At 35.0% G+C, this 23,207-nt stretch overlaps 1 protein-coding gene across 3 annotated transcripts; it reads left to right on the forward strand.

The window, feature by feature from the left end:
• The first annotated feature begins 4,482 nt into the window (after nt 1-4,482).
• LOC146530357 (cilia- and flagella-associated protein 91-like) lies at nt 4,483-21,490 on the forward strand. Of its 3 annotated transcripts, XM_085200912.1 has the most exons (24): nt 4,483-5,238; nt 5,507-5,583; nt 6,208-6,271; nt 6,678-6,810; nt 7,286-7,399; nt 7,961-8,061; nt 8,394-8,460; nt 8,698-8,818; nt 8,933-9,101; nt 9,605-9,796; nt 10,153-10,326; nt 10,993-11,174; nt 11,618-11,764; nt 15,765-15,894; nt 16,439-16,530; nt 16,612-16,754; nt 17,691-17,860; nt 18,221-18,337; nt 18,696-18,782; nt 18,996-19,112; nt 19,894-20,013; nt 20,376-20,486; nt 20,698-20,811; nt 21,373-21,490. In XM_085200912.1, exons 1-24 carry the CDS (start codon nt 5,163-5,165, stop codon nt 21,444-21,446), a joined length of 2,892 nt encoding a protein of 963 aa, XP_085057038.1. In that variant the 5' UTR covers nt 4,483-5,162; the 3' UTR covers nt 21,447-21,490. The 3 variants fall into 3 exon arrangements, with proteins under 3 accessions (XP_085057038.1, XP_085057039.1, XP_085057040.1); XM_085200913.1 differs by lacking the exon at nt 18,996-19,112; XM_085200914.1 differs by lacking the exon at nt 9,605-9,796.
• Nucleotides 21,491-23,207: the final 1,717 nt, after the last annotated feature.

A 23,207-nucleotide genomic window follows, 5' to 3' on the forward strand; every position in this document is an offset into this window, starting at 1 on the left:
TTTTAGGGCTTATAATTAGGTTTAAAGATATTTATTTCTCAAAAAAGACTTTACAGTCACTTACATGAGATTTGTATAATTAATGTTTACAAATTTAAAAAGTCAGTCTTAATACTTGCAAAATATTCTTCATTCTTGCTTCTTCTTACTTCATTTAACTTAGTACAATAAGGTAGAAATTTATATAATATTAATTACTAGAGGGTAGAAATGTTCTTTTAGTATAAAGTTGTAGTTACAATGAGTGATTTTATAATATTTTTATAGTAACATTTTATGTTTGTATTTAAGATAGTTTATGAAGATATATTAAGATAATTTAGATTTAATAAGTATTTAAAGTATAAAGAGTTAATACTAGCAAGCCATTATGATAGAAATTATATATAACAAATTTTATAAATATTCCGAATAATTTGTATGAATATGTTTACATAATTTAGATTTAAATACATTATGCGAGCTAGCATTTCTTATGTCGTGGGGTAATTTGTTATATAGTAGGGCCCCGTCAAATGTAATGTTTTTCTGGGCAAATTTAGTCCGGACCTTAGGTATAACAAGTAAGCTGCCTCGGCGAGTACTACGATTACATATTTGTGAGTTTTTAATAAAAGATAGGTTTGTATGGATGTTACGGTTTATGATTTTTTTAATTAAAATGCATGTGTTGTACGTGTATAGTTGCTTAATGTTCATGATTCTTAACTTAGTGTAAATTGTTTTTGTAGAAGTAAGATGGTGGTAGTGGAATAACATTTTTACTAGTTTGTTTTGTTTGATTTGTAATTCATGTAATTTAGTTTTCGATGCGGTTCCCCAAATTTCAATTAAGTAGCTTAAGTAGGATTTTACTAAGGAATTGTAGATGTTGTATCTAAGTTTTATAGGGACGCATCGGGAGACGCTTCGCAATGAGCCCAAGAGGGATGAAAGTTTCTTACTTATATGATTAATTTGGTGAGTCCACGTGAGATGACTGTCTAACCACAGGCCCAGGTATTTTTCGTGAGACTTTTGTACTATAGTTACATTATTGACTACTAATGGATTATGTGATGGAACTTTTTTATTTTTCTGGTGAAATATAACATAGCACGTTTTTGTAGTGTTTATTGTCAGCAAGTTAGATTTGAGCCACTCAGTTAGGATATCTAAGTCTTTTTGGGCTCGTATCATAATATCGTTAATGTTGGTTCCAAAATAAAAAAGACACGTATCATCTGCATATAAAGTAAGATGTCCCGTCAGGCCCAAAAACGCTAGATCATTTACGTAAAGTAAGAATAACAGTGGACCCAGTATAGAACCCTGGGGAACGCCACAAGTGATTGGTAGGATTTTACTTTGGGTTAGATCTATTTTGACCGATTGATACCTATTACTCAAATAAGATTGCAACAAATTTAGAACTTTGTCCTGGATACCATAGCGTTTAAGCTTTCTTAGTAGCAGTTGGTGACAAACGGTATCGAATGCCTTTTTTAGGTCAATGAACACGCCCAAAGCAATATGTTTTTTATCTAAGTTTATTTTGATTTTATTTATAAGGTCAAGTGTTGCAGCTAGGGTGTTGCTTTTCGCACTAAAACCGTATTGGCGATCGGAAATAATTTTTTGGCTATCAAGATGCTTCATCAAGCGCTCATAGATTATTTTTTCTAAAATTTTAGAAAAGACTGGAAGTACCGAGATCGGACGATAATTACCCGGATCCGACTTAAGCCCAGATTTATAGATGGGGGTTATTTTAGCTATCTTAAGACTAGGAGGAAATATTTCATCGACTATGGCTTTATTAAAACAATTGGATAAACTTGGAGCTATTAGATTCGCTACGCGCTTTATAGCTTTAACGCTAATTTTATCAATGCCCGAGCTTGAGTTTGAGTCTAATTTACTTATACCTTTGATTATTTCCTCGGTTGTACAAGGTTCAAGGGAGGATAGTGAGTCGTAGGCAACAAAATTTAACAAAAGTGAGCAATTTTGGGGATTGTGATATTTGATCGGAATTTTTTTAGCTAACGTAGGGCCAATACTTGAAAAATATTCATTAAAGACCTCACAAATCTCGCTGGGTTCGATAATGTCTTTCGAGTCGACAGTCAATTTGTTGGGGGCGCTACTATATTTTAAGTTGTGGTTGGCTAATCGCTTAATAAGACACCATGTTTTTTTAGAGTCATTAATGGTTTGCTGGAATAGTTTAAAGAAGTACTCATTTTTGGTTTTATCAATTAGTTTTAGGGTATTCTCTCTTGCTGTAATAAGATTATTTTCTATAACTTCATTACTAGGATCCTGTTTATGTTGGTACCACAAATTGTTCCTATAGGCGATATTTGCACATACATCGCTATTTATCCAGTCTTTTTGTGGTGGATTCAGTATTTTTATTTTGGTAATTCTGCTTTCATTTAGACATTGTTTGATTTTGCTTTCTAGTAAGGTGTAGTTACTTTCTATAGTTTCAAAATTTGTTTCCAATATGTTCCTGTATAGTTTATCATAGTTAACGGCTTCATATCTTTTGCGTAGTATTTGGGCGGGTTTAAATTTATTAATATGTAGATATATTTGTTTGTGGTCTGTCATCGCTGAGTTGATGATTGTAAGTTTATAATCATGATCTTTCAGGTTAGTCATAACATGGTCAATAATAGATTTTCTTGTAATGGAATCTCTTGTGCAATATTTATCACAAAGTTTATTTAGGAACTTGTGTCCCGACTCTCTGATCATTTCTTTATATTTCGTTACTTTGTAATTTTTTGTTAGCAAATCGATATTGAAGTCTCCCATAATTATTGCTCGTTTGTGTTGTTGTAATTGTGTTTCAAAATCTTCCAAGAAGGTCTTCAAGTTTGTATCTCCTGGGTTGTATACTACACCGATGTCCAAAGCAAATCTGTTTACATGAATCCATAGGTAATTGCTGCCATTCAAGTATATCGATTCGATAAGATTGTGTTTCAGGTTGTTGTGAATGTAGATTGACACGCCACCTCCTCTCGTATCAGTCCTTATATTGTAGTAGTGAGTATAGTTAGTTATTTGTAGTCCTTGCGCTTGGTCTTCAGTAGCTATCCAGGTTTCTGTGATCAGTATGATGTGTATAGTAGTCGGTATGGATTGTAATATATATTTTAACTCATCAAATTTGCCTTTTTTACATATACTTCTTGCATTTAGGTATAGAAATGATAAACGTGATCTGTTTGTATGTATATCTTGATAACTAGTTACTATTTGATAAGTTATATTATCTTCTGGCTTAGACTTGCTTAATGGTGTTTTTAGTTTTTTGATTCTTTGCTAACTATGGTTGGTGTTCCCTGTATATACTTTATTGTAAGGTTCCTTTCTCCGTTAGCAGTACGTCGCTTAAGTTCATCTTTCACATATGTCAGATATTTATACTGGGTTGGGGTTTGGTCTGAGAACAATTTGACGTTATCAGGAAGTTTGTCTTTGTTGCGTAGTAAGTATGTGGTTTGTTCAGAATTAGAAAAACATACTTTTAGTTTTCGAGGTTTTTCAGGATTATATTTGCCGAGGCGAAAAAATTTTTCTGGTTTGGAGATATCATTTTTTAATGATCTAATAATTTTAAGTACCTCAGCTTCGTCGTTGAGAAATCGTTCTTTAATGTTATCACCTGCTGGTTCTGCCAGGCCAACCATAATGATATTACACTCTCTCTTTTTACGTTCTTGAATTTCTCGCATTATGTTCTCGTTGACATGTAGCCGGTTAACATATGTTTCTGACGTAGTAGGATCGATTTTATTTACAGTATCTGTAATTGTTTTTATTTTATTCTCCCCGTGCGTTATCTTCGCTTGAAGTTGTTTCAGTTGATCATTTATCTTGCTTTGCTCTTGTAATATTTGCGTGGTTGTATTATTAAAATATTGTATATCCATCTTTAAGTCAGTTATGTCCTTTTTAACTTCTGCGATGCTTTCATTCATTTTGCTCATTAGTTGTGCGTTAGAATCGACGTAGTTTTCAAGCAAAGAAGTAATACGTGACAAGTCATTTCGGATAGTTTTCATGTCTTCAGAGCACTGGCATTCGCGATCAAACGGTTGTTTTCGTTTTCGAAGAGTTATTTGCGGGTCTACAGATTCATTATTTAATTTAGATAAGTCTGGTTGAGATCCACCAGCACGGGTGGTGTTGTGAGTTGGAGATCGCATAGCTTTCATTGTGATTAGAAAAAAAAATATAAACACATAAATCACAAAAAATTACTCATTCCAATAACTCACTGTGTATGCAACTTTATAGTATGAGTAAGCACAGCGCAGCGGTGTCGGTGCGAAAGCAACTTATGTCGCGGCACTTTCGTTATAGGAATATGGAGCTATTTACTTCGTACGTAAGGTTTTATTTTGCAAGGCACTAATTTACTATTTTTAGTAAAAATTAACACACGTCTGCTCAGACCACCGTCGACAGACTGACTGCTAAAAGAAAATAAAGCAACTGTATGCTGTATTCCGCAAATAAAAGAGAAGATAAATAGAACCTAGTGTTAAGAAACTTCATCCTCCACTTTCCTGTAACACAACGCCGTGCTTTGGCTACTAGAGCAGGGGAATGACAATAAATGAATATGATCATTTACCCCATTGAGGCCGTCGTGGCAAAGGGGCCCAATGATGTGACTGTAACGCGACGGTTGTGGCTTCGATCCCCGCTCCAGGAAATGAAATATTTACGTTTATATTTCCATTTCTTCTGGTGTCGAAGAAAAGCGCGGCGTTAAGTTCCGCCACTCAACACGCAATGCCCCCAAAATTCGGCGGAAAGTGGGGAACGGAGCGTGAAGTTAAAAAAAAATTAATCCCTTTGCATTTACCGGTCAATCGTGGCGTGAAAAAAAATTAACTATAGATATAGTAATATACGCCTAGAGATAAAACGTCATTCCATCATTAACACTAATAAAAAAATGACAACCAAATTACTAAGCAACGGTTATGTTTGCCCAATATTTATGGCAACAATATGAAATTCAGCGAAAATGTTATAAAAGTGGTAGATTATGTTCTAAAGTGACTAATAAATAGTCTTTTAACTAAATAGAACTAAATAGTTAATTAATTTTAGTGTCGGTAAACTTAGTTTCAGTGAGGAGAAAAATTTGCAAGATGAGCGGGGATACTTTGTATGAAGCTCCTAAGCGCTGTAAAGTATCGAAGATGAGAGTTCACGATTATTTATACGGTAAACCTTATCTAATTAATATTAGTATAATAAAATGTGCAGTTTTTTTAATATTAATGTTTTTTCCTCCACCTAAAATTGCTAATCATAATTGCATGATTTTTCATATATTTTAATTTTTTATTGGGGAAACAAATATAAAACAAACTTCACAAAATTTTATAAAATATTATACAAAGTATGAAAGTAAAAAAAAGGGAGAGAAATATTAAAACAGCTAAATCTGTCACTCTCCTTCGTGATTTATTATAAACATAATCATAAATAGATTCAGCATTCATCGTGTCGGGAGCTAGAGACTACGCCAGGACCGCCTTTAAAGCTGCCATGGCGTCTGCGCAAATGGTAGGTACATATATTATCATTAACAACCATTTTAATTACGTTTATTTATAAGAAAGAAATAGGGAGAAATAAGAAATTATAGATAGGAAATACTGTTTATTATATGTTTAGGTTATGGATTCGATTCCCACTCGGGGCATTGAGTTTCATATCTCAAATAGCAAAGTCTCGAAAGTCGAAAGTTTGAATGGAGAATGGAGTGTCCTAACTCTTACCACTAGGTTATCTACATCTATGAAATGTTTTTTATTTAAAATTCCATTTGGTTATTGGCAATTACTTCGAGAACTCTTTTTTTATCATCTTCTCGCTGTATACACACAGCAGGAGAGGCAGAGGGAGATTCCCTCTGTGTTAAGACACTCCGTTTCCCGTTTTCCGCCGAACTCTGGAGGTATTGGGTGTTAAGTGAGGTTGGGTGTTAAGTGGCGGAACTCAACGCTGTTCTTTGCAACTTCGAATTATATTGAATTTGAGACTGCGTGGCCAGGCGTGGCGGAACTATTGACCCGATCCGACGAATTTTATTCCCGAACTCGATTGGGGAATCGATCGTTTTAATGTCACTAAAATAAATTATTAAATAATAATGATAACTTATTAAATAATCATGTTTTATATTAGGTAATACAGCCAATGTACAAAACAATGTTTTCGGAGCTGCGCCAGTTTCCCAGGATGCAAGTTGGTGAGACTTAAAGATCTTTTTATTATTTAAAGACCAATTAATACGAATAATAATTAATATATATTTTTCAGTATACTTACTAATTTGTTTTATATAAAAGACATACGGGTATGTTTTACCATTTCTTTACATAAAACAATTGCTGAATAAGCGTATAAGAATGTCGATGTCGATAGCTTGATGGTAACGTATGGCTTAGTGGTCAGAGTACTTGGACGGTTTCCCTGAGGCGCGGGTTCAAACCCCAGTTCAAATGTTCGTCGTCGTCATTAAACCCGCCACCCCCAAAGCGGTATTCAAATTTATTATATCAATATCATTTCAAAGTTCTGACCAACTGAATCAGGAGCGGAAGTTCCGTTAAATTCCTAATTTCTATATCGATAGTATATTTTTTTACCACCAGTCTACCACCCAAATTGTCGTCTACCGCACCACGTGGATCGCTCTTACGGCGCCTACTTGAACAAAGTGCAGCAAGTCCAAAATGTATCCGCACCGCAACTAGGAGGGAAAGATCGCTTTAAATTTTGTGCTGCGTGAGTTTTAACTTGGTTTTGTTTGATTTTGTGTAATATATTGCTGCGCCTATACGAACATTGGTTCTAAGAAAGAAAGAATTCAGCTTCACGTTGTATCCCGCATGCAGCGGGCTAGGCAGAGGAAACCTCTAGGTGTTAAGACACTCCGTTCCCCACTTTGCCGCCGCACGCCGCGCTTTGCCTCCACACCAGAGCGAAGGAATGGAACTATAAACTGGTGATAAGGATACATTTTCATCAAAATTATATTCCCCTGTTTCTTATTATATTTATTTCTGTTGATTTACTGATTTATTACTTTCAACAAAAACAAGACAAACAAAAATTCAAACGCAATATCTCGAAAATTGGGCATAGGGAATTAAATGTCTCAATACTAGGTTTCTTCCTGTCCTACTTTGCTATATGCGAGATAAAGCTTGAAGCTAAAATAAAGTTGTAAATTTATACTGTTTTGCTAAATAATTTACAGTCCCAAAAAGCTACTGCCGATCAAAACCACAAGTCCGGACTTCCAGCCGCCGACAGCGTTCCTAACAACCGGACCAACTAAACCTAGGAACAGGGGGACGCAGAGTTTGTACAGGTAGGTTTATTTAAGATTGTTTTACTTTATAGTTAGTTTAGTTATAAAAGCCACTCCACACAATTTCCTATTTTTAAATTACAAAATTTTGCAATTACAACGGATATACAGGCTGCATGAGTCGGCGCACCGTTTACGGGAACAGCATATAGGGTAGGGTAGGGTAAAAGGGAAAGTTTTAGGGCAAAAAGTATATTTCTGTAATTGTACTAAACCTTTTATAGTGAAAACTGTGGTTTCATTTAAATTGGTGCAGACAAAAACACTCTGTACCTACCTATATTCAATTATAGCAATTGAATTGAAGAATATCATCTTTTTTTACTTTACAGGGGCACTCTATTAATAAAATATTTGTTTTTTACTAGGTCTGTGGGCTAAACCCTGCACTTTGTTGTACCACAGGAAAATGAAAATAAACCATTTAAATGATTATCAAACCACAGTCATAGAGAGTGGAAACGAGAGATCCAATGGCGTTTTATACCTGTAGTATCATCACTGAAATGATGACCTCTCAAGAAATCCCAAATAATCCCAAATATTCTTAATACATTAAAGAGAATCGTCAGCACAAACCATACCATGGCAGCCGGACGCGAGACCAGCAGAGAAATGTGAAACTACACCCGAAGTTTTATACTTGGATAAATTAGAATGGGGTAAGTTTTATATGATGTATCGTTATAGCCAATCGCCTTTATTACACAAAATTCCTGAAATTATTTTAACCTGAATAATCGCATATAAATCCGCAAAGATATCGTATAATTCCGCAATACTGTATGAAATTCCGCATTCATCACATGTAATTCCGCATTAATTGCGTATAATTCAATGACATATAATTTTTATATTTGTTTTCTAGATTATGATATTAAGTTGCTATTTTTTTTTCTTTAAGACTTACGACGTCTTATTTTAACCTAAAACGGTGACTTGAAAGTTAAGCGTAAACTCGTGTAAATCAAGAATTTTCTGTATTATTCCAAAGGTCCCGGCTCTCCATACCGTGTGGGTGACTTACCAGCCGACTTTCATACTACGGAAATAATTAACAAGTAAATATATAGTTATATTATAAGAAAAGTAAAAGAAAATATCAATTATTTGTGGAAAAAAATAAAATGGAAAATATACCTTCATCTACTACCAAATAAAAAATAAATAAAATATAATGCTTCGTAACTTATAAGGACACGATCATATAAAAATGAGATCCTTGAACAATCTCTTCTTTTCGTTTTTTTCATATATTTAAAAAAATAAGTACAAATTTCTCCACATTCTCCACACAGGATGCGTCACGCGCGTAAGTGGACGGAACTGGTGGAGAAAGGCAACTACCCAGGGTGGATGAAGAAACGGGACGCCATCATCACTGATATAGAAACTAAGGATTGGATATTTAGAGAGGCAGTATGTTTTTATTTTTATATTGGACTGGCACGACTAGCCAGTCGTGGCGCAGAGGCACGACTGGTTGGTACAAATAATCACGAAAACTAGAGATTTTTTCAAGTTTACCTTTAGGAAATAGACGAACTCCAATCGATACGACAAGTACTCCTCCAAAAGATACAAACGGAACAAATTCAAAAGACCAACACTCGGACAAGTACTAAATTGGCCAATTTGTGGATGAACAAAAAGACGGATATGGAGAAACGTATAGAGACTATCCACCGGACGAGGGATAGGGGTGAGTCGTTTAAATTTTAGTAAGTTACTTAATATTTTGGCCTAATTTACCTATTATTTGGGTAAGTTTCTTAAAATGTGGATATGTAGATGTCAGTGTATTAAACATGTTGTCGATTTATGTAATGGGTAAATATCTGAAACAGAGAGATGTAAAAAGTTTTATAGATATTGGGTAAAACGTAAATGTTCGAAAAAATACTTACAGATATCTTTTCATGTGACGTCTTATATTATGTCCAAACTATGATTTTTGTCGAATTTTGTAATATTTAAAATTGTTAGAAACAAATATGGAGAATTGGAAATATGTAGTGTGATGTAGAATTTGAACCTATTAAATTTCCATGTTTTAAGTAGCACTCAAATATTTTTAGACTTTTTCTTCTTGTTAAAATACTTGTGGACTATTTATTTAAGTTGAATGTTGATTATTAGGCAAAAAGCATAGAAGGATTCTCTCTGATAACTAAAATACTTTGAAAAATATTCTATTTCCAAAAGAACTCCGTAAGCTCTCCGCTATTCACAACCGCGGTGGTGGTCTTGTGGAGGAGGCTCGCGCTGCAAGGGGTGGGGGTTCGATTACCCGCTCAGCATTGGATCCCACGTCAGATACTCACGCACCGAGATCCCGTCATGGATACCAGGCGAGACGAAGACATGCCGAGATATCTTATGATGCTAGTTTACTTGGTAAATTGAATTATGGTTAATTAAAAAAACATTATTAAAACACTTATTGATAAGTAAACCGTCGTCGGGGCTGATGTTGCGTAATGATACAACGTCTGACTGTAAACGCGACAGTTGTACATTCGATTCTCAATCGAGGAAATCTATTACTTTCATTTCTTCGATCTGATAATACAATAACTTTATAACTCAAAAATAAGGTAATACGTGGTGAAAAGTTCACAAAACCAAAAGCCTTCTAAATAATATAAATAAGTAAAAAACTCATTTTTCTGATAGTCCCAGCACAGCGCTATAACGTTGATTGGGTTTCGGAAATATCCGCAAGGAGTACACTAACTCTCTTCTTTTTCCAGTTTTAGAAGATCATGCCCATCTAGCCGATCCACCACCCTGGCTCCAGCAATGTGGACAGAATCTAACCAAGACGTGTTCAGGCAAACATCTACCGCGAGACAAAACACAGCTATGCGAACGTGAAACGAAATGGAGCGAGCAGTTCTTAAAGAATTTGCATGAAGATTTAAAGAGTTAGTATGTTATTTGGTGATTTATCGGCAATTATTTGGCTCTAACTGAGGAGTTATATTCTTTATCTTTACCAAGACGTTAAAACACATTTATTATTGTCTACTTCCGAGCTTGAGGGATATAATTTTGTAGCGTAACTAAAACAATGCTATTATAGACCACACTGAACTAATAAAAATTTTGTTACCTATAAGCTGGAACAATATATAATATTATTCGTTTAAAAAAAGTAATTTAGAATTTTGTTCATTTATAATGTTGAGGCCAGTCGTGGCGCAGGCGCACACGCCACGGGAAGTGTGACTGCAAACGTGACAGGTTGTGTATTCGATTCCCACTTGAGAAAAGGTTGGTGGTTTTAGCACTACACTTCCTATGCCTGCACATCTACACGTGGGATACAGCGTAAAGCTAAAAAATATAATTTTGTAAAATATTTTTTTTTTCTAAATATTATATTTATATATATTTTCTTACTTCTTCACAAAATGATTTCGTTTATATACATTTATTTTCACTTTAAAATTAAACAGGCTTTTTTAGATATAAGTATAATCCTTTGAATACATTTTCGTCCTAATTACATACATATATTCTATATCTTTCATAACACATAAAGAAAGTGGACAAAAAACTATTGATAAATACAAACTCTATATCTACAGAAGCTCGTCTCGGAGCGGCAACCTCAGCTGGTCCTCTAAGAGTTCTCAAGCTACGTAACGTGCCTGTCACCCCGAGACCTTCAACTCCTGAAGTGGAAGCAGTCCCTGATAGTGAGGAGTCGAGTCACCAATCCGCGCTGATGATACAAAGACTGTTGAAGGGGAGGGCTGTACAGAATTTGGTGAGTCTTATTGGTTATTATTGTTGGTCCTCTTGGATAATCTTTCAATCGATCTATTTATCAGTATAAATAATGTCGGATCTGCTTATTGTTGTGGGACTTGCTTGAACATCCCTACGTATCCGGATATGATAACAATATAATATTTTCGTTACCAGGAAAACTAAAATGACGAGAATTTGTTTTCCTTACAGTACTTACTCTCTTTAGAATTGGCAGAAAGTAAAAAGAGTGTTTTAACATTAGATTTTCTTTGCCTATCCTCCCTGCTACCCTGCCTACCTTGCTGTGCCCACACACATGCAGCGTAATTTATATGCTAATGACGGACTTCGTACGGAATTTGAATCCATAGTTCCTGGGATTATCGCAACAAACTGTTCAGTTTTATAATATTATTAATATAGCTAAATTATATAGCATTAATTTAAAATTTCCACCAGATGTTCGAAGGTCGGACCAGATCAGCGGAACTGACAGAAGAACTAAAAACTACCCACGGTCTGCAGAAAGAAGACAAGGCCCGCATACAAAAAGAAGCGGCCAAAGCGAGAGATTATATTGCTGTCAAATCTGAGAGTGAACAGAAGGTAAAAGAAGGCTGACTGACAATTTCTGACTAGAAATTACTTTAATAGTATAAGGTTATTAAAATTCTATGACAAAAATTCAGCATTCCATCCCTCTCTGCTGAATGCTGGCAGGCGTGTGTTGCAAGCTTATTATTTTATTATTATTTTGGTAAATTTATAATAATATATTTATATTATATAACTACTTTTATCTATTTATTTAGTTTATCTTTTTATTTTATTCTTACTTACATATATTATACACATTATATAGCTCTCATTACTGCTATCATTATTATTTTGCATATATATACACATATTTTATTTTATTTTTTAAATATTTCTACATTTTCATCTCTTTTACTTAAACATAGTACTATTATATTATATTTACTACACAATGTTTAACAACAATAATTCCAACAGTGACACCTCGGATAATGATATATTTTGCCAAAGTACATCTTTGTCATCTGATGACAGTTTTCACAACACTTCCCCTCCACTGAATACTATATTGGGCACGACATTTCTTAACTCTAACAAACAATTCAACGTTGTTCACATTAACGCACAGAGCATTCCCGCACACTATCCCGACCTTTTAGCTTCCTTTGACGTTAAGAACGTTCATGCTGTCTTAGTCTCGGAAACTTTCCTTAAACCATGTTTACCATCTACATCCTATGCACTACCTGGTTTCCATTTAATCCGAAATGATCGTACAGGAAAAGGCGGTGGTGGAGTAGCAATCTATCTACGTAGCCACATACCTTTTTCTATTCTTGATAAATCTCCTACACTCTACTCAAATACTTCTGAACATATTTTTATTGAACTTATTTTCGGTACTTTAAAGCTTTTACTAGGAGTGTTTTACTGTCCATCTCTCCACATTAATTACTTTGATACCTTCGAAAATTTGATAGACAAGTTTGTCCCGAATGTAGATCATACAATTATTATGGGTGATTTTAATACGTGTATTATTAAAAATGACTCGCGAGCTAAAAGACTTACAAATATCATTAATAGTGCAAACCTTAACCTCCTACCCACAAATGCTACCCATTTTTTCCCAAATACCAATCCCTCACAACTGGATTTAATGATTGTCTCCTCTCATGAACGTGTCGCCACTTTTGGTCAACTGTGTGCAGAAGCGTTTTCCTACCATGACCTCATATATTTAACATATAAAATTCGCACGCCAAAAATTAAACCTACGGTTATTATGCGTAGAAGCTTTAAAAATTTTAATAATGAAGGTTTTATGAAAAGCTTGGACCAGATACATTGGGATAGTGTGTATAATGCTCCAAGTACCAATGACAAGGTTAATATATTTAACTCTCTTTTAATTGAACTGTTTGATGAATTTGCTCCACTTAGACCTGTTAAACTTAAACATCTTCCCGCTCCATGGCTCACAGACGATATTAAGAAGCTCATGGCTAAGAGAAACTCTGCTAAGTCTAAATACAAAAGAAATCCAACTGAAGAAAACCTAATTAAGTTCAAAACACTACGGAACCGATGCAGTAAGACTTGCAGAGATGCTCAACGTAAATTCATTTATTCTAATGTAGTAAATACCAGCCCTGCTAGAGTCTGAAAGTTCTTAGATGCAATAGGCATTGGACGTTCACGGAAAGCTGTTAAGATAAGTGAAAAAATAAATCTGGACGAAATGAACAAACACTTTACAAATGTTAATATATTGAAGCAGAATGTTAAAACTGACACTATCAATTCTCTTTCCGCTATCTCTTGTCCATCATCCTTTTATTTCTCTAATGTTTCCACTGAGGACGTGAAGAAGCATGTGCTGGCCATTAAATCCGATGCCACTGGTAGTGATCAAATTGGTCGAAAAATGATCCTCTTATCTCTTATTCCTATACTTCCAGTCCTATGCCATATTTTTAACCATTCCCTTTCCACTAATACTTTTCCCAATGCCTGGCGTCAGGCAATAGTGATTCCCATTCCCAAAGTATCAAATCCTTTATCCTTTACTGACTATCGCCCTATCTCAATTCTACCGTTTCTATCTAAAGTGTTGGAGCGTATAGTCCATAATCAACTCTCATCTTTTTTATCTTTAAACAAAATCCTGTCCCCCTTCCAGTCCGGATTCCGTCCTGGACACAGCACTGTAACTGCTCTGAATAAAGTTAATGATGATATTAGGCTGGGTATTGATAATCGACAAGTTACTATTCTTGCTCTTCTGGATTTTTCTAATGCTTTTAACACCGTTGATTTTGATATCCTCTTAGCAATTCTTCAATCTATTAATGTATCCTCTGAGACTACTGAATGGTTTTACTCCTACTTACATGAACGCGAAAAGAGTATCTATATTAACGACAAACGTTCATCTGTATGTCGTCTCAGTGCTGATGTTCCCCAGGGTGGAGTGCTCTCTCCTCTCCTTTTTTCCATATTTATCAACTCCGTTACTAAGCTTCTATCCCTTTCCTTTCACTTATATGCTGATGACCTACAGATTTACATGACTACGGACGTTAATGACATTGTTAAGGCGATCGATGCAATTAATTTTAATCTGCGTACTATCAGTACCTGGAGCAAGTCATTTGGTCTGTCTGTAAACCCCAAAAAGTCACAAGTATGTATCCTCGGTAATCCTAAACAATTATCTAAATTACATTTTCCTTCTCTTCCTCCCATTATCTTTGACAATTGCAAGTTGGAATATAGAAGTACTGTCAAGAATCTAGGTATCAAAGTGGACAGCTCTCTCTCCTGGGCTCCTCATATCTCTGACCTAAGCCGTAAAGTATACTACACCATTGGTAGGCTCAAGAGATGGAAATATCTTTTACCAACTCAAACTAAAATATCACTGGCACATTCACTCTTATTGCCTATATTAGATTATGCTGACACTTGTTACCTAGATTTATCACAGCAGTTGCTCAATACGCTTGAACGCCTGCAAAACCTAGTTATTAGGTTCGTTTTTGGACTAAAGAAGTTTGATCACATCAGTCAGCATCGCGTTAGGCTTCAGTGGCTTTCTGTAAAAGACCGACGGAATCTTCACACTGTCACGCTCCTCTACTCTATCCTTTTCCATCCTGATACTCCTATTTACCTTAAGGAGCGCTTTTCCTTCCTAGGCTCCAATTCCCGCCTTCCGCCCACCCTCCGCTCGAAAAGTGACAATGTTTTAGAAACACCATTGTGCCGTACCCACTGTTACAGTAAATCGTTTACTGTTGAAGCAGTAAAATTGTGGAACGCGTTACCACGAAATATTAGGCAATCTACCTCTATAAACATTTTTAAAAAAAGAGTCAAAAATTATTATCTTGGCATGGAGAGTAGTAATTAATGTGTGCTAATTTATTTTCCCTTTATTTATTTATTTGCTATATATCTTACGTATATAATCAGTGTATGTATAAGAATTTGTGTATGTTTGTGTGTATATGTATGTATATATATGTGTATGTATGAGTGTGTATATATATGTGTATGTGTGTATGTATATATTATATAATTTAATTATTTATTTTATTTCTTTGTTTTCTTATTTATTTATTTAGTTATTTTTCGCGTCACTTTGCACCGCATTATGCCCGCACTTTTAATTATATCCTTCCGTAATTCGGTTGCCTGGAAGAGATCACTTGTAGTGATAAGGCCGCCTTTGTGCATTTTGTTTTAAGAAGTTATTGTATTGTATCTTTTTAAGTGTGCAATAAAGATTTTTATCTATCTTTTTATCTAACCTCTCCATATCGAGAATACGATAATACGTCATGGAGGAACAATAGTAACTTTACCTATTTCCTCGTCAAAATTTTGGAATGGAATCATGTTTATGATAAAACACTGTCACATGTAGCCACAATGGACTCAAATTTCTCTTACTCTTTTGTTTATAGCTTCTCACTGTATCCCGCACGTAGAGGGAACTTGGAAATGTAGCGTTAAGACACTCGTTTCCTTTCGAATTATACCTCCCAACCTTCAATTTTAACAGGAACAAGCTATATCAGCGTTAGTCGACGAGCTATGCGGAGGAGCAGTGTCCTCAGCGCTAGACTTCCTCGAGAAGGAATTAAGAAGACTCAAGGAAGAGAGACGGCAACATGCTTATATACTTATTGCTAGTTAGTTTTTTATTAAAAATAATGTGGTATTTTTCCTAATTTTTCCCATAGAATAAGATAGGAAGATAATCTAATATTAAGACACTTCAAATAGACGTCGAACCTTAAGCTGACATGAGTGCCTTTAGGTACTATCCCACAGCACCACATGGACGACCTGGGGTTTTTTTCTACCACCTCCACATCTGTATTTTTATAATAAATGAATCAATCAATATAAAAGTATCTCTCGAAGATTATTACGTTCCACTTACTGTTGTCGGATTTGTTTGAATTTGAACATTATCCTAACATATCTGGACTTGGCGATAATAGGAAATTCATATAAATGGACCTGATAATCGTCAAAATCTCCAAAACAATAAAATTAGGGTGTTTTTTGGCATTATTTTCTTTACCACGTACCCCGCATATAGCAATAGCAGGGTAGTCAGAAAAGATGTAAAGGTTTATGAACTATGACACCCCGCTTTTCGCCTTTAAAATTATTTTTAATAAATATATCTACACGGTGACATAAAATAAATAATTTTCATTTAATCAGTTCGTGAGAAGACGATGAGAGAAGCGGCAGAAGCTGGCAGAAGACAGAAAGAAGAACATCGTAGAAGAGAACACGATGAGATGTTTAAACAGGTCTATGAATCTAACCAATTTCGTGTTTAAAATAACAAATAAAAGATATAACAACACTTAAAAAATAATATATCCCTGCAGGTGCTAGGTGTAACCCAAAGTACAGTGGATGCGTATCTCAGCGATATAACGCGTCAGGGTAGCGAGTTGGCGGCCGAGCTGCAAGCGGTGCAGAACGCTAAGGAGAAAGCTGATGCAATTGATGCTGGGAACGAGAGAGGGATGTGAGTGAGGGGCTTTTGAAGGGTTTTGGGAGATTTTGAGTTGCTGTGTAATGAATTTGTACCCAGTACATCTTTAAAAAAGGGTAAAATATCTAAAACGGAGAAAAATGACTATTTTCCATTTCACTCTAATTATAGTAAATAGAAATAGACGACATATTACCCATATACGTTAATGGCAAAAATATGACCTTTATTTTTATTCATAACAGAATACTTTTGTCCTTTTCCATTCATACTTACAAAACTGCTAAAAAAACTAAATATAATATGTACATAGGCCAGTCGTGGTGCAGGGCACAAGCGTGTGACAGGTTGTGGGTTCGATTCACAATCAAGAAATGGAATATTTAATATTTTCATTTCTTTGCTCTGGTATCGAAGCAAAGCGCGGTGTTAAATTACGCAACTCGACACGCATTTCCTCCAGAATTCGGTGGAAAGTGGGGAACGGTAGAGTCTTAATGGAAACGAAGTGTCTTAACACCAGGTTCTTTATGGTGCCTTGCCTATATGTGTATGTGCGGCGTGTAACAATCAAGTTAAAAAAAACACTCCTACCAACTCTAGTATTTTACTTATACGTATTATGTAGATTATTGCCGTCCTTTTCTTCTTTGATCATTTAGAAAGAGACAGCATCACACTGTACCTTGGTCACAGTCCTTTTCTGCCATGAAGGTATTGAAAACGTTATCTTTATGATAAAAAAGGCATGACACTATAATTTTTTTTGCCCAATCTATCCTATACTGTATATGTAAATCTTTACTTCTGTCCTCTTCTACTCAAATCAATTAGAGAGAGACGACACGTCACTACAAATTACACCGTTTCCCCTTTACTCTACATAAATATACATTACGTAACTAGGTGATTTTGTACTTTTTAATTAAAACCAAAAAGAAGAAGGCTGCTATAGTCTCTCACCTCCAGGTCGACAGCGGAACAGCACGAGCTGGTAGCTGATCTGGTGCACCAGTTCCTCATACCCTCTTCACATAGAGAGGCATCCAGGGTCAGGGTCCGCCTGCTCCAGGAGTCCGGGCTGGTGGCTGCCAGGGAGGAGATATTTGGTGTGATTGATGATGGTGTGGTGGAAGAAGGTAGGTTTTTTTTGTATTTTTTGATATGGTATGTGGTATAAGAATTTTTCAAATATTTGTGTTTCGTATATATTTTATAATAAAATATTTCTTTTATTTGAAACTTTTACAAGAAGATTGATAGGATGAAGATTTACGTACATTGTGGTACAGTTAGTAAATCAGACTTTTGTAATGGTTATGGGTTCAATTTTCACTCGGTGAACTGATTATATTTAGATAGATTCATTTTCCGCACTTTTTTCTTCTTTGAAAATGTAAGGAAAGTGAACTTTTAAGTTATCGAAATATATTATTATTGTATATTTATACTTTATATAAAAAATATTAAGTTATCAATCTTTATATATATTTTTTCAGAAAAATGCAAAGAATGTGGCAACACTATTGAAAAATGCAAATGTCGCGTATGCCCAGTGCGTATTACACTGACAGCGACAACTTCGAGAGATGACCCTCGATGGAAACATGCAAGACGTTAGACGAAATCTCATTAAATGTATAAATGGATATGAACCCTTTGTGTTTTATACACAAAGGTAAAAATAAACAAAGTGCAGTTCAAATTTGGCAGAAAGTGAAGAATGTTGTATTTTCACCTAAAGTTTCTAGGTTCCCTCTGCCTACCCTGCTACATGCAGGATATAGCGTTAAGCTATAATAAAATACTTTAATATGGCCGTTACAATTTTATGTAATATATTACTTTATGAAAACATGCAACATGTTGCGGGTTCTGATGATATTCCAATTCTTGTATGAGCCTTTACGTGGGAGTATTAAATTATATATAATTTTCAACGATTTTTTTAAATGAAAATTAAACATGTTTCAGGTCGTGGACAAGTGGAGATGACGTTAGAAGAAAGATACCCGCCGTCACACGAAATGAGGAATTTGGTTAATTCTATAGTAGATGATGGTCAGTATTTTAAATTCCCGACGTAAAGGTCGGGGCGTTATAAGTGCGGGAGCGTGAGGGGTAAAATACCTCCAGAATTCGGTGAAAAGTCGGGAACGGAAGTGCCTTAATGAGAACACAGTGTCTTAATACCAGGTTCCTTTCCCTTGCTGTGTCCTGCATATAGCCTACCTAAAAATAATAATTAAACTAATATCTATAATTTTGTTTTAGCGGTAGAAATATCTCGTTATCTACGTAAGGAGGAAGAAGTTATAACTCGAGATATATCTAGAGATTTGAGGGAGAGAACCGAGATATTGATAGATGCGGGAGAAGTTATAGACGAGTGTTAGTATTTTAACATTTAGTTGAGGAAAAGAAATAATATTTAAAGAATACGTTAAATAGTATAGAAATAAGAATAATTTAAATAATAGTTTTTGGCCAAACTTTTATTTCATCTGGGTTGATAAATAAATTACTTAATTTAATATTCAATAGATCAACCGAAATCGATGGTATTTATTACTCATTAATTTTTAATAGAACATCATAGATTTTAGTTAACTCACAATTTAAAGATAATAAAGAAAGTAAATTAGGCTTAAAAAATAAAATGGAATGGAGAAATAGTAAAACATTAGTTGGAGGGAGATAACATTTTCATAATCGCTTTCTTTAGTTGAGGATATTAATATTTTTCAAGAAAACTTTTGAAGTGAAACGGAAAGCTATCGCATTTGATTCAGTTTTTTCGCACAATGTTCTAGAAAAGAAATCTAGATAGTGGCTTTATTTTATATTGTAACTTAGATCAATATTAAATGCTAACCTTAACCTGCGGCTTCGCCTGTGTTTTCAAAAAGAAATAACTCGTATGTGACACATGACGCATTCAGCAGTTACAGTGGGCTATTGGTCTGTACATCGACTATCCAACACAAAAAGATTTTGTAAAATTAGAATCAATAGTTCCTGAGATTAGTGCGTTGTACCAAACAAACTCTCGAGCTATATAATATTGGTGTAGATGTAATGTTTCTTCAGCCTCGGCATAATGTCACAATATGTCTAAAAAGTGCAGAATGAAGAAGTTAATATTTAAAAAGAAGTAAATATTTTTTTACAGTGATATCTCGAGCGACAGGTGAAATAGATTCTACAAAGAGACCTCAATACAGATACTACATGAGGCGCATTTACAAAGATGCTTTGGAAAGGACTGATTTCGTCTATAAACAATCTTCTCGTAAGTTTTTTCGTTCTTTCTAAACTTTGGATTTTTTTATTTTTGTAGTTCTTTCTTTGGTTCTTTTTAATGTGATATTTTTTTTTTAAATAAACACTACACGTGGTCATCTACAAATAACCTTCTAATACCTATCTGTTTTATCAGCTTCACACTGTAATCCGCACACAGCAGGGTAGGCCACTTTCCGCGGATTCTGGAGGCATTGCGTCTTGAGTGGCGGAACTCAACGCCTCGCTTTGCCACGGCACCAGAGCGAAGAAATGGGAACGGAGTATGTTAACACTAGGTTCCTCCTGCCTATCATGCTGTGTGCGGGATACAGCGTGAAGCTGATTTAATCAATGAATTTATAATTTTAGTTCCACAACTCCTGCCTTCTGAGTTAAGAACACTTCAAGAAGAAGAAGATGCTAAGAAGGATCCGTACTGTCACTGTGAGAAGGAAGATAGCGAAGTTGTATTTAAACTTGGTTTGTGGATTACAATTTTTTGATAGAAAATAAACGATCAAGTGCGAGACGGACTTCCGGAGATTTGAACTTTTCGAAATCAAGCGGAATTAAAATATCTGATCTATACACCCTCTTCCAGGTCTAAAGCCTCAACTAGACATACAGAAGCAGATGACTGTTAATGTACTTTTTTTTAAATATTTGTTTAAATCCCTCTATTTTATTACAGACACTATGACCTCAACCGAGAAAATGAATCTACTGCCCTCCGAGCTCAGAATTTTAGAAGACTTTAGACGATGCAAGTGTGACACTGTGCCATCACCGAGCACTGTTCGTTTTGGTATGAAATGTACAATATTTTATATATTCGTTTTATATATTTAGGTCAAAGGGTCTCAACGGTCTCTACGGTCAAACTTTTGCGCATTGTTCACTCGCGACTGAGAAAATAATTGAAAGTAAGAAATGTCTACCTGTAGTTAATTCAAGGATCTTCCACGACTCGTCTGCCAGGAGGAGTTACATCGCCGTGTCGTCACTTTAAATAATATTAATATAATGTGCAATACATAAATTAACTTTCCTTTAGCTGAGGCCTTGGTGGCGCAGCAGCACAAGCGTGCGACGGATGTGAGTTCGATTCCCACTCAGTGATATGAAATATTTAATATTTTCTCTAGCAACGAGGCAAAGTGTGGCGTTGAGTTCCGCCACACGCCTGCCTCATGATGCCTCAAGAATTCGGTGCAAACTGGGGCATGGTAACGGTGGTTACCGGTTTATAATACCGGTAATGGAAATGGAGTCGTAAAACTAGGCCCCTAGGTTCCGGTTGAGATATATACATGTAGATATATATTATTTTGTTTTCCCTTTTGTGCCATCTGTTTCTTTTTCATAGAACCTCCATTAGAAGAAGTGGAAGAGGAAGCAACAGAAGAATATGACGTCACTGATGAAGAATTTGGAGAGTAATCATTTAATTTTTATTTAAATATATTGTTTTGATTGTAAAAGAATGTTTTATTTTCCAATCCACATTTCGTTCCGTTTTCTTTTGGGTTCTTTATACGCGACGGTTGTACCATTACCACTTCAATATTTTTTAATATTTTAATTTCTTCGCTATCGTAACAAGATAAGGCGCAGCGCTCACCACTCAACACACAATGTCTCCAGATTTCGGCAGAAAGTGGGCAACCAAGTGTCTTAACACTAGGTTTCCTCTGCCTGCCCTACAATATGTTAGATACAGCGAGAAACCATAAAATGATTGATTGATTGATTGATTTCTCGAAATATGGCGTTTCGAGCGTGCCAGTTGAGCACAATTCATTTCGCCAATGTCACGTTGTATGGAAAACACACGAAGGAAATTAACCATAAAATGTCGGGTGACGAATTATGTGGACTTGCGACGGATGACAGAAGACGTCCTACAGGACGACAGACGCACTCAATGACGGCAGTAGTGTCATTCCTACAGAAAGCTACATATAATCTAGACCGAGATCCCAGGGCCCCCAGACCTACGTCATTTAGCAAAGCTGAAATTTTGAGGATGAATAGTCTAATATATAGTTAAGACTATGTGCATACCCTCTAACTTGAAAGTGAGTAATTAATTATTTCGATTTCACCACGTGGGCGAGGCCGAAAATAAAAAATTGGTTTAAAAAATCATTATTTTTTTATTTTATATCCTACAATACCATTTAAAGGGGGAGGGTACAAATGAAAATACGTTTTTTTTTTTTTGAGTGTGTATATTTTATGTACATTTGTTTTATATGTGATCTGTACAGCTAAAGTTGTCTTATTTTATTAATATAAATTCGTATAAAAAAAGAAGCTAAATATTTTGTTATTAAATTTTACAAGTTATAGAAAGTTGAGGCCAGTCGTGGCGCAGGAGCACAAGCTTGCGACTATAAACGCAACTACTTAGATATTATAGGGTTCGATTCCCACTCGAGATGAAATATTAATATTCCTCGTTTTGATAACAAGGATGCATGTCTCAAGAATTTGGATGATAGTGGGAAGTGTTCCCAGGTTCCCTCTGCTTACCCTGCTATGTGCAGGATACAACGTGAAGAAAAAAAAAGGAATAAAACTTAGATTCTTTCAGAAGAAAGAAAGAATAAAAAGCGGATGGTTTTCACAATAATTAGTACAATTTTCCCAAAAGTGCTTACTTATAAAATTAATGCTTATTTTATTTCTTTAAATACATTAAAAAAAATCGAATATAATAAATTTTTCTACAGTCTTTGGTTTTCAGTAACACGCTGTAATCCGCATATAGGGTAACTAAAAAAAACAAGTAGGTAATGTCTACAGTGCATGGAAATACCAAAGGTGTGGCTTCGAAATTTAATGAAAACATCTTTTAAAATCTTATTTTCCATATACTTTCCATTATATAACTAACCTAATTATATAATTTTCTAACAACAAATTTAAATTGACCCTAGAAATTAAAAAAATGAGCATTATAATACTATGCATGTGGTCAATTCCCTCTGTTAAAAAATATTCAATAATTAAATTTATAAATTAATATCTTTAATATATCCCAATGGTAGAGTAAATGCGACGGTTGTGGATTCGATTCTTACTCGTATAGAATCATTATCTATACATATTATGAAACTGTTACTGATGGCTGTTGTCTTTCCATTTGTCTCTTTGTCTATGTGTTTGTGCACGCTTATCTGAGAAACGGCTTACCCG

Source organism: Heliconius melpomene, chromosome 17 (genome assembly GCF_056956725.1).
Source record: "Heliconius melpomene rosina isolate 202511_hmr_F chromosome 17, ASM5695672v1, whole genome shotgun sequence".
In the NCBI taxonomy this organism is placed as follows: domain Eukaryota; kingdom Metazoa; phylum Arthropoda; class Insecta; order Lepidoptera; family Nymphalidae; genus Heliconius; species Heliconius melpomene.